Genomic DNA, 13,127 nt, shown 5'->3' with positions numbered 1-13,127 from the left:
TAGCCTAAACCTCGTCAAGAGCAATATCTCGAATGTAGAGAGGTTAAAGGCTAAATATGGCTGGATTAAGAGAGTGGTTTGACCCGCCATTGCATGTTGAACCGAAGCTTTAGATACTTCCTTCGCGATTCGTAATTCTTCCAGATGACTAAGGGCCATTACTTTCAAGGTCTTTCTTGTTATTGCCCGGACCGTACTTGAGCTGAATAATAGCTCCCCAGTCCTAGGTCATTAAAAAACCTTTTTACGTATGATAACCATCTAATTTTGTATGAGTAGTCCAGGAGCATACAGTCTGCAATTATTTTTTGGGTAAATGCTTTTTTTTCCGAAGTCCAGATTCGGTGCCAGGGGAGAATTGGTTCAATTTTGGCCAAATCCAACAAATCCCTCGACTCCTCACAATCTGGCTTCCGAGCAAAACACAGCACTGAGACCGCCCTCATCGCAGCAACAGACGACATTCGAACTCTACTGGACAATGGAGACACAGTCGCCCTCATCCTCCTCGACCTCTCTGCAGCATTCGACACAGTCTGCCACAGCACCCTTTTACAACGCCTCAATAACATCGGAATACAAGGAAAAGCACTTGAATGGATCACCTCGTTCCTCACCGGAAGAACCCAGAGAGTCCGCCTTCCACCATTCAAGTCCGAGGCCACTGAAGTCATCTGTGGCGTACCACAAGGATCCTCACTCAGCCCCACCCTCTTCAACGTATACATGAGCCCCCTCGCGGCCATCGCCCGCCAACACAACCTCAACATCATCTCTTACGCGGATGACACTCAACTAATCCTTTCTCTCACCAATGACCCCAGCACCGCCAAAACTAACCTACACGAAGGAATGAAAGAAGTTGCCGAATGGATGAAACAAAGCCGTCTGAAACTGAACTCAGACAAAACAGAAGTCCTCATCTTAGGTACATCCCCCTCTGCATGGGACGACTCTTGGTGGCCGGAAGCCCTTGGAAAAGCACCCATCCCGACTGACCACGCACGGAACCTAGGCGTCATCCTGGATTCTTCACTCTCAATGAACAGACAAGTCGGCGCCGTATCCTCATCCTGCTTCAACATTCTTCGCATGCTCAAAAAAACATTTCGCTGGATCCCCACCGAAACCAGGAAAACAGTCACCCATGCTCTGGTCACGAGCCGACTGGACTACGGAAACACCCTCTACGCAGGTACTACCGCTAAACTCCAGAAGAAACTCCAACGAATCCAAAACGCCTCAGCCAGGATCATATTAGACATCCCGCGCAACGAACACATCTCTGGTCACCTGAAAGACCTCCACTGGCTACCCGTCAATAAGAGAATCACTTTCCGACTGCTAACCCACGCACACAAATCACTCTACGACATCGGACCGGAATGCCTCAACTCACGACTGTCCTTCTACACCCCCTCCCGCCAACTACGTTCTTCCAACCAAGCCCTCGCCACTGTACCTCGCATCAACAAGACCACCATGGGAGGCAGATCCTTCTCATACCTGGCTGCTAAAACATGGAACTCACTCCCCGCTCACCTTCGCCTCACCCAGAACCACCTAGCATTCAGAAAGCAACTTAAAACGTGGATATTTGACAAGTAATCCTCCTCCCCTTCCTAAGCGCCTTGAGACCCTCTGGGTATGTAGTGCGCTATATAAATTCTCTGACTTGACTTGACTTGACTTTTGGGTACCGCTAGCAAAAAACTTAAAAAGGTGTTCTCGACTGCCTGACATTTAGCTCTGTATATCCTTAACAGTTCTACGGGTGGCCTTTTACCCAGCTTTTGAGAAAAATTTATGAGTGCAGAAATTGCTCTCATGAGGTGGTGTCTTCTTACCTCAATAGCAGGCTTCCAATTTAGTTTATGGTCAATAATAATGCCCAAATATGGGTATTGGCCAGTAAGTTCAAGTTTCTCTTTATTAAGGTATATATCCTTTGCCACTTTTTTCCCTGGGCCTGCTGTCATTACATATGTTTTTTTCACGTTTATGTGTAACTCTAGGCTCCCCATAAACTCTGAGTATCTATTCAAAGCCTTCTGGAGTTCGCGGGGGTACGAGCCAATATCACGGCATCGTCCGCGTGAAGCAGAGCGGGAATCGGACGGGTATTTCCAGTGGTTCCGTGCTGGCAGTGTTGGGTATGCTGGCTTTGATGGTAGAAAGTTTGTCCAAGAAGAAATTATTCAAGGAATTGCAGAGCGCTTGAGTAGGTGCCAGGCTTCTCAATGTTCTCTTGTCATTGCACAGGTCATTCACAATCATAAAGATTTCTTTAGATTTCTCTTAGATTTCTATTTCATCTCTTTCTCTCTCAGGGCCTTTTTAACTTCCAGGAAACTTTGTCTCTGTTTTTAAACTTTTTTGGTAAAGTCTGGAAAGAAAGTAATTGTATAGTTTCTGTAGTGCTCTGGAGGGGCACTACGGGCTGGCTGCAGTATGACGTTGCAATCTCGAAAATTAAAGATGCGGGCTAGAATCAGCCAGGAGGGGGGAGGGGGGTGTCTTAGGTCATGATGCGCCTGTTCAATCGAAAAATATCTTGAGAGGCCAGAAGGTTGTAGGTGCTTTAGGACGAGGTCCTCTACGAATAGATCTGCTGCCAGTCCCTCTGCCCTCTCAGGGCCACTAATAATTCTTACATTATCAAGTTTGGCCTCAAGTGTCTTACCTGTGGTGTGAAATTCACAGACTTGACGTTTGAGTGTTTCAGTGTCTGTCTGCAGATTCAATGCTGTCTTCTCCACCTATTTGACTCTAGCGCTCATATTTCTGAGATCAGGCCTGACAAGTGAGATCTCTGTGGCCACAGAGCCTATACGTGTTTCAAGGGAGGCATGCACTCTGTTTAAGGCTGTCCTAATGTCTTGCAAAGTGAGATTGTCTTTAGCAGTGGATGTTTGGGTAAGAGGCTGTAGTGGGTCTTGGGAGCACTCCGCGGCATCTTGGCTCTTCTGCCAGGCAAACCTATCCAATTTTGTTTGGTGGGAACCACACGTTCCCACCCATCATTATATACATCATGTAGCGATGTGGTGGGGCAGTTCAACAATTGCCGGCAACTCACCTGGTTAATCACTGCCGCCTGCCTGTGGATGTACTGCTGCTCCACTCGGCCTGTCTGTTTACTCCTGGTGATACTCTCAGGGCCTTTTTAACTTCCAGGAAACTTTGTCTCTGTTTTTAAACTTTTTTGGTAAAGTCATTATATACATCATGTAGCGATGTGGTGGGGCAGTTCAACAATTGCTGCCGCCTGCCTGTGGATGTACTGCTGCTCCACTCGGCCTGTCTGTTTTCTCCTGGTGATACTGTCACTATTCGCTGGCCCTCCACCCTCGCCGGAGCACCAGCATGGCAAGCGTATTCAAAGCTCTCACCCCACAAGGTAAATTCCCCTTTGTGTGGGGGCGGGGGGGCAGGTTTTCATTTACTTCCCAACCCCAGTGTGGTTTGCTTGATCAGCTCGTGAAAGACACTAAGTTACAGCTCGCTGTGACGACCTAGTCTGCTTCTACTGTGTCTCTGTGGCATCGTTCCTTCACTTGATTCTCTTCCGTCCTTTTAACTCAATGGCTCTCCCTCAAATCCATACTGCCTTTCCACCATACCTTGTGCAGGCCCCTTTGCTGGCACTAGCAGGGTCCTCTGCCCCTTTTTTAGGTCTCGCCTGTCAATGCGCTTGCGCATTGAGCTTGAGAGAGATATTAGGGCTTAACGAGAGCTCAACCATCGGGCGATTTCATGCTGTGCCCGTGAAAAGCAAGGCTCAATGCGCAAGCGCATTGACCTAAGAAGCATGTGCACATGAAAGCCAGCCATCTGTGCCTCACTTCTCCTCCCCCCTAATTGCTTGCACTTTCACGGCTACATCAAAGGGTTCCGCTGCCCCGCCCCCTGCTTCATTGCCACCAGCTTTACTTGTTTTTACTTGATCCTAAGGCCAGCCCAAAGCCGAGCCATGCCCACATCTCTTTACTGAAAACTGTTATGATCTCAGATTACAGGTTATTCCAAAGGTTTTCATAAGGGGTATTTCTTGGATTCGATGGGCACACTTGTTTCTCTAAGACCTTCAAGAGGATAGGGAGTCGCACTATAAAACGAAAGTTGTTAAAATCATCTCTGTCCATAAAGGCTATTTTAGGTCTCGTCTACAGATGGCTTTAGATTTCTCACAAGCTTTAACAGTTTTCCAACGCATAATATATGCTTTTCGTCAGCATCGTCATTATATGGCATGCTAAAGTGTCATTCACATTTCATTTTGTTTCTTCCCATCACATAAGGGAGCAGTGGTTCAGTACAATGAAACCATTGACACACTTCACAGCGAGTTGTGCATTTCCACCTTGGCTGCCCTGTGTTGGTGCCCACGTGGAGCCCTTTACCTCCCTCCAACTTGCTCCCTTAGCACTGCCCTTCCCAACGCTGAACTGCAACTCCAACCACCCACCAATTGACACACCACATGCCCCCCACCCGACGCAGCCCTTTGACTCTCCTAAAGTCGCCCCCGCTGCCCCGTCCATCTCCTCACTTAATTCCGATCTCCGCCCACCCCTTCTCAGCACCGCCTGCAACCCGCCCGTTCTGCTACATGGAAAACTTTATTTAATCATTTATTTTCTCTCCCCCCTGGATGCCTGCCAATCCCCCCACGTCCTGCGCAAGAGGGCACTGCGTTGGTGCAACAATCCCCCCACTCCCCTTTACCTCGCCCACCTCTTGCTCGCCTTGCACTGCACCATCCCCTAAGCCATTGGGAGCCCCTTAATGGCCGTAACGTTCTATATTACAACACTATGCTCCAGAGCGGCCCATGCGGCTGACACCCCAACTCCCCACCTCACAACCTGTATCAGCAGCCCTCTCTCCTCAGACTACACCACCATTCAAGCCGCCACAAGCACTGCAGCTGCCCGCATATCCCCCCACCCCGCACCTCGACTGCCCAGAACCAACCCCCAATCGCACCATGCCTGACCCCTACCGTCCAGCGCAAGCAAACCAAGGATACCAACTCCCCCTGCCATCGTTTGGCGCCCCTTTCTGCCGTCGATAGTCAAGTGATAAATTACGAATGTTAAATCTAGTACCATAATAAATTACAACAAATATTATGTCAGTATTAATTATTTAGAAAAATTCTACTCCATTGGGAATTGTCAGATCAATACATGTAAGACAGGGAAAAACTAAACATGTACCTTTACTAATGCTATAGGTTTAACATTTGCTACTTTGATAACTATTGCCATTTCAAAGAACAAAATTAAAACTTTTATTATTGGAAAAACATAAACATAACTCAAAAAATAATTACATTTCCACAACAACAATAGCTCAAAGTTTTCTAATGCGAGACCTATTGCATTTCCAATGCTTGTTACACTCGGTAGTCGGATGTGTGCCTATTGGGGTCAGTGTGGAGCGGATTGTCGTGGGCCTACCGGGGAGATATCAGGCATGCCCCAGTAGGCCTGTGCACCCGGGCCCTAGCACCGCAGGCCTCCTCCGCTCCTCTGTCACCTTTTGATTTTGTCTCGGGATCTCCTTCTGGCTGCTCGGATCACACCGGCTGCCACAATATAGTTTCGCTGCCGGAGGCCTTCCAAAACCTCCGCTGCAGCTGTCTCTCACTTTTTTAACCGCAATGCCGGGCACTTCAGTGAGTCAGCCGCACCCAGCTCTCTCCCTCTATTGTAAGACACGTTCCTGTCCACCGGGACCCGGTTCCCACTGATTGCAGCTTATGATGAGGCACTTTGTTCCGGTGCCGCTGCGTGGGTGGCGATCTGTTTCTGCCGTGCTACCGATGTTAATTCATTGCCTGCGGGACCACACGTCTCTCGAGGTCCCGGATGGACCACGGATACAGGACTCGCAGCGTCTCTTGCCTGGTCTGTGTCACCGACCCCCTACAACATCACTGGATGGCAGCGGTAGGTTCCTGGCATCAGCGACCCACCTTATGATGGCACAATACATGGATAATATGTTGGATATACTGGAATGTAGGCTGTGGGCTATGGGAGCCTTCTCAGTTGCCAGCCATCTTGCTCGGCCGTCGGCTACACCCACTGTTGAATGTTGTATTAATGAAAATTTTAAAATAAAGATTAAAAGAAAGTTACCTCCCAATGTGTCTGTCTTCAAGAAGCTATCCTAACAGAAGTTAAGGCAAGAAATAAATGTTCTCATGGCCTCCAAAGATGTTTGAGCAAGTGCTTAGTGACCCTTCATGTCTATAGCTGAAGGACAAATGGTGCATGATTAAAAAGACAGCGTGAATAAGGATACATTTAACATATTTGCTTAGATGTGAACAGAGTTTTGTAAAGTCTTTCGTGCCTGCCTGCTTGTGTAATTCTCTGTTTGCCTGCAATCCATATAATTTATGTTCTGGTTGACATGCCTTTTTACAGCATCCGATATTGGCTCATTACTTCCCCTGTTCTCGAATTGTTTACTTTGCTTGAATGTCGGCTGTTAGGAAGATATATTCTTAGGGGTATGGTCTGACATTATATCACACACCTGTACAAAGTGTGAAGGAGTTTTGTACCCAGTCTTTCCATTTTGCATTTAAATTACAATGACATGTTGTTTATACTTGTATTAATTGGAACTTAAGACACAAGTGTTTCAAGAAATTCATAACAATGTTTGTTCTTTTCTTGTATTTCCAGCACAAGGCTTTTACAGAAATTTTTCTCGATGATTCTCGTGCCCCATCCAACTGTCGTGTGTATGTTAATGTTAATGCCCCAGAAATAAATCTTGCTGTTCGATTCCCAATACCTGATCTGCGCTCTGACCAAGAACGAGGACCATGGTTCAAGAAATCACTGCAAAAAGAGATCCTGTATCTTCAGTTTATGGACCCAGAATTTAAAACTGAATTTGTTGGGGGTACCTCTCCAGAACAAGTGAAATTAGAACTTACATTTAAGGAGTTAACAGGTGATTACTAAATTCCTGGATATTATTTCATTTAAACCTTTTAAATGAGTGCACTCACACCTAAATTATTCTTTCTAAATGTTATGTTGGGAATATCACACATCTGTTCACATTTGCTGTGACAGAAATGCTGCTTTTTAGGGGTTTAAGTGAAAATAGAGGAAGGGTCATTGATTGGGGAACAGTAACAATAGAAATCCCTACTAGCGTAAATGTTTTAACAGACCATTGTCTTGAGTTTGAACCACAATAGCTCAGAGGATTTTCAAAAGCACCTGTTTTCCTTTAAGGAAAACGGGTTGCATTCAAAAAAATATATATTGCTCTATTTAAAAGTAATACCGGACATGGTAGTCTGGTGACCCCCAACAGGCCACCATCCCCATGATTTTAGGGATACCCACTTGGTCGCAAATTGCGACTTACCTCACTAATATTCATACAATATTCATGAGGTGGGTCGATTTGCGTCTCACTGGGAATCGCTAAATGAAACTCATGGGGTTTCATACATTGGGAATGGTGATTGCCTAGTTGCGATTCTCAGAAAGTCACGATTGAGTAATCTCTATTTCCAATATTGATACATGTGGTCCATAGTGTGTAACATAACTAACCAAAAAACAACCCCTCCCGAGGATTATGAGACAATGCCTCCTATCCAAACTGATCCTCAAGAAACGGTTGAGTAGATCTACAAAGTCCAAAACTGTAATAAGTAGTTGGTAGTATGCAAGGATTTATTTTCTGTTGCCTCTCTGTGTGCAATCATCAGTCAAACTATATCATCCATTAATCTTGGCAAGTATCTGGGGACATCAAGCCTGTTTCCAGGGTCCAGTATTCAGTTGACTCCTGTATATGTGCTACTCGCTGAAAAGTACTTCAACATCTCATATGGGGTAGCAAGAGCTATACAAATGCAAACCCTTCCTTCTTCTATCCCTCCACTATACTTTTCAATCCAACTAACATGTCCACCGCTCAAATTAATTTCATATTTTCCTATACTAATTCACCACTAATCCTTTTTGGGTTCCGGAGTAGCATATTACTCGCCCCAAAAAAATTTCCAGCCTCATCCGGGATAGGTATTAATTACTTGGAAATATCAATGAGCTTAATGAATAGAAATGTCTTTTGTTTATCTTCTGTTTTCTTTTAAATGTGAGTCTAGGGTGTATCTGAATTTTATTTTATGTTATTTGCTATTATGGTGTTAAGAAACCATTAAGTAAATACTCTGCCAAAAAGTTTTTCTGTGATTATCACTCAGATTTCTTACCAAACTTTTAAGATGCTACTCAGATATTAGCCAGTTCACTTACCTGTAGGGCAGGTGTGCTGAAGTCATAGCAGAAATTCCTGTTTGCACATACAACCTATAGATTTTCTTTTCTCATAAAAACATTAATAGCACTGCTGATAAAGTGATAATTCAGGGCTGAAGAGTGCAAGAATAGGACTTAAAGTAATTAAACCTACTGGGAAGTAATTTTCAATTTCTCATTCATTCTTCTCAGACCTATTACGTAATGAAAACATTCAAAGGTGTGCTAACTTTTGAGCTGATTCAGTGTTGAAGGAATCCATCTATATGCTACATATAAACATACATGTTACTAGAACTGGAGTAACTACTCAGAAACATAAGTTGTTTTCCTTACAAATCAGCAGTTAGATAGATAGGAATATTCACCAGAACCACATATTGTATTAAGGGTATAAGAAATAGAGCTAAAGGAGAGATCCACACAAATTTCTAAATGAAAGTTCTGAGATTTCCTGACCACTCAGATCAGAACAATAGCAGAGGCTTGTAGCTCACCAATAGGCTCTCTTATATCCTGGAGAGGTATGTTTAAAAAGAATCCCATGCAGGTGACAGGTAGTATCACCCAGCTAACAACACATAGATCTGTGTCTAACAATAGCTTGAGAGACAACTACCAAAGCTGTGATGCTGTTTTAATTGAGTCCAAATAGCGTTAAAGAGCACTAAAAGAAAACTCCAAGTGCAGGCACACTGATAGGTGGAGTATAATTAAAAATAAAACCTGTGCAGTCAAAGGGGTCTGAAAGCTCAAGTCTTGGGACCTTCAATTGATGAACTTGTGGTGATCATGTAGGTAAACACCCCTGTTCCTAATAACCTTGACCAGATAGAACAAATTGCTAAAACGAGTACATAATCTAAGTCTGAAACAAATCTCATGGTAGAATCACAAAGACATTCCAGCAAGGCTGGCAGATCTGACAAAAGTTCCACTCACCTGAAATCCAGGTACAGCGAGAACAGAGATAGCCCAGCCTTTCACCTCCAGGCTAACCCTCCACACTGACTGGTGAACAGATGTGGGCGATTAACCTTAAGAGGAAAGGGAGGAGAAAAAAGGAAAATAAGGAGAAATGTATTCTCATGGAGTTAGGGTGGCTGTCTCATTTTTGGTACTCAGTACAAGTCCTCAAAGTAATGACACAGAAAAGAAAGCAACTATCCGCAGGCAACACCTTTAAGGAAAACAAACACAGAAAGGGGATAAGTATCATTCAAGAAATGGAAGAGCACACGGAGTATTTCCCCAAGATCACTTTTCTCTAAAACACCAGAAGTATATGCTCACCAGTATCGTGTAAGGCATCAATCAAAGAAACTCTTATTTATCCATAGGAGGTAATCCAAGTGTTCCTATTAGCAACATAGGAAATAGTCCAGGACATCAAGCCACAGACTAGACAGCCAAATAAAGTCTCAAACAAAAGAACAGGCAGAGCACACAAGGGGCCGGACTGCACAATACTGGACTTACAAAGGAGTAACTCGCTATTCAAGGTCCATGGAGCGAGTGACCAAAACTCTTTGTGAGGCTGACTAAGGCACAGTGCACTGACCTGGGGAGGGAAGGGTGGAACTTAAATGACAACGAAGGTGTGCATAGCCTTACGTGTCCTGAAACCAGTGGAGCATTGTTTGCAGGTCTGATGTAAAGGACAAAGAATCCAACCGGCTGTCAGAATAAGGGACCCAGGGGAAATACAGGAAGCAGGAAGTCTAGAGCCAGGTAGAAGGAGCCTTTTCTCCCATAGGAAGATCGAAGTCAAGCATCAAGAACACGTAGGATGCAATCTAAATAGACCGTGCCTCCTATCACATGACGGTCACACGTAATGAACTGCCAAAAACGTGCGAGTTCTTGTGTACGCAGACAATCTCAAAGAATGAAAGGAGGTCATATACAAGGTGAAAATCAGATTCCAGTAACATCTGGGAAGTGCCCACAAAGGTTTTGCACGAAATCCAAAAGAAACAAGGAAAACCCACTATAGGTGTTTAATTAACAGGGTCACCAAAAACACCTGAGCAGAGGGAGTGGAGGGACAGTGGCCAGGGGGTCATTACACCACCGAACGGGGAGATCGGTTAGGAACAGACCACGCAGCTAGCGCGAGTCTGACTAGGCCTGGACGGAGTTGGAAGTGACAATAAAAAACTGCGGAGTTCCACAAGTGGCGGAGTCAGCGCAAATGGCGTTTGCACTGATCTTCCTGACTCTTCAGTAGAAATTCTACCTGAGCGCCAGCTCTTGCTCACCATCTTAATGTTGGCGAGCGTGAGCAAGGAAAAAACTCTGCTGCACTATGCTCCGTGGAGTTTTCTGCAGTCCACAAGTTCCGTGGAGTGCAGAAAACTCATCAAACTCTGCGAATGGAGTAGAGTTCACCGCCCAGGCCTAGTTGTGATGAGATCCTTACTGATATCTGTCAAGGAGTCTATCTGGAATAAACAGATTGTAGAAGAAATGTCACAGCCTACTGAGAGAATCTCTAGTGCATGTAGTACAATAGCTAGAATTAAACAAGCTACATGACCATATCCATTGGTCAGTTATGTATATGCTGAACTGAATGTTCGAGGCATGTGGGCTGCTGAATTCATATCTGTGCATAGATCGCCGCCTAGTGTTGGGTCCGGATGATTGCACATTGTTGTCCTGGAAGAGTCTTCGAAGTATCACGAGATAGGTGGCTCCTCCCCTGGACTACAGTGCGCATGGGCATCCTCTTCATCCTCAGATTGTTTTTTTCCGCCATTGGGTTCGGATGTTACTATTTTAGCTCAAGTTAGGAAAACTTTCTACAAAGCCAAAAGGCTTTCGACAGTGTCTGTATCGTTTCGTTTTGTACCGGTAACTTTGCTTTGAGAGGACATCGAGGAATCAGACGGTTTTTCTTTCCACACTCGACCCAATCTTCGATCTACGATGGAAAGAAGCCCATTCAAGAGGTGTCCACTTTGCAATGCAAAATACCCGCACATCGATGTCCACCCGGTGCGCAACAAGTGCCTGTCCCCGGATCACAACAAAGCCAACTGTATGGCCTGTGCCCGGTTCAGGTCGAAGAAAACTCTTCGGATTCGACGCGCGGCTCGATTAGAGTCGCAGAGATCAGCGCCTAATCCAGAAAACATCTTCGGGACCGAACATGAAGAGGTCATTGATCTGGAGGATCGGGAAGAACACTCGGATCCTGTTTCGGAGCATGACTCAGAGTATGACGCCGAAGATGAAGAGATATTGGAAGAAGAAGAAAACGTCGTCAATAAGGTAGGAGACGACGCAGAGGCCCTTGGGGCCGTAGAAGATAGCTCAGGCGAGGAGCTAGGCCCAACCGTTGATAGGGGGGCCGACGATGAAGCACTCGATGAGGCTCAGGTCGAGGGATCGCCACGAGGCCTTACCCAAGATATATTGAATCGCCCTAGAGCCCCGCATAAAGGCCCGGCTACGGACATATATAAAGAGCCATCGGTATCGAAAATTCCATCGGTCGATCCAAAGAAATCGAAACCGAAAGCATCACTACCAAAAACGAAACCAAAAGTGCAGCTAACTCTGGTCGGTTCCAAAGCCTCAAACCCTTTGGAGCCAAAAAAACAGAAGATGTACAGGCATTTATATAGCGCACTACTTACCCGTAGGGTCCCAAGGCGCTTCGACCGCTGCGAAACCCTTCCTGGCTTCCCTGAGAGATGGTCCCTTAGTGGGTATCTCCAGGGTGAGACCAGGCATCCCCGGCGGTCTGGTGGGGCCGTTAGTGAAGATGAGGCAAGCTAATGCCCAGAGTTGCCGAGTGTGATCGCTGATCAGAGTGGGCACCGAGGCGAGAGAATTATCGAGTCCGCTGACCCTGGTCCAGAAACCTGCCGCGCCGGGAATCGAACCCTGGTCCCGGGCCGTCCTCTGCTCTCGGGTCTGCCGCCTCTAACCAGTGAGCCACACTACTTCACTAGGCCATCGATGCCGAGAAGTTCAAAAAGGTCATTGAGCCGAAGGTTGGGGCACCAAAGACCACGGTCAAGTCTAAAACGCCAGGAACCTAGATCCTTTACCGACTAACCCGGTCCCCTGGCTGCCGACGGATACCACTGAGGATCGCGGCTCCCGCCGCCCGATTGTGGGTGGACGTTTTATATCCGCTACGCTTTTTCCTTCAGATTCACTCGGCCTCTATCCTTCGAGGCACTCTGGCATTTAGAGGCTAAATCATTTTAAGGCTTTTCATTGTAATAGTCCTGATGATGGACCCTATGATTTACTAGGGGTCCGAAACGCCGTCGACTTTTTAAGCACTGAAACTAAAACGTGATTACTATGTGTTGTAAGGTGCTTAGTTGTGATACTCTGTACAATTGTATTGTTGGTAGAGAAACTTGCTTTGCCTTATAAAGCCCTTCTTTGCTGTCTACATCAACCCTATGTACCCGTTCTGTAAGTGCTGGGCACAGGCTTGTGTTCCACACTGGCTGATCGTTGGAAGGTACTTTGTGTGATTTAAATACATGAATTTCGAGTAAAAACTCTGAAAGACCACTGTCCGGCTGGACATGTCTCTCTAAATATAGATTGACTCTGTCTATATTTTATTTTGTTCTCAACTCTCTTATGCATGGTACCAATGTTGTTTGAAAAAAGTATGTTCCCCGAGGTCCCTGCTGACTAAATTGGGGCCCCTTGTTGTTGTAAAATTATCGCAAGCTGAAGCAACACTCGATGACACTCGTCCTGGTTGCTCCAACGTGGGCACGCCAGCCATGGTACACCACGCTAGTAGAACTTTCCGTGGTACTGCATCAAAGACTGCGGCTA

General features: G+C 45.8%; 1 protein-coding gene across 2 annotated transcripts in view; it reads left to right on the top strand.

The window, feature by feature from the left end:
* ATG2B (autophagy related 2B) overlaps positions 1-13,127 on the top strand; it is a 1,072,129-nt gene that overhangs the window by 354,359 nt on the left and 704,643 nt on the right. For both annotated transcript variants that reach the window (XM_086937744.1, XM_086937743.1), the window contains exon 15: positions 6,705-6,978. In XM_086937744.1, the coding sequence (XP_086793870.1) occupies positions 6,705-6,978 (274 nt within the window). The remainder of the gene's footprint in view (positions 1-6,704; positions 6,979-13,127) is intronic.

This window comes from Lissotriton vulgaris, chromosome 9 (assembly GCF_964263255.1).
Source record: "Lissotriton vulgaris chromosome 9, aLisVul1.2, whole genome shotgun sequence".
NCBI classification, from domain to species: domain Eukaryota; kingdom Metazoa; phylum Chordata; class Amphibia; order Caudata; family Salamandridae; genus Lissotriton; species Lissotriton vulgaris.
Note: the sequence above shows the minus strand (reverse complement) of the source record. Positions and strands in the feature narration are given on the sequence as shown.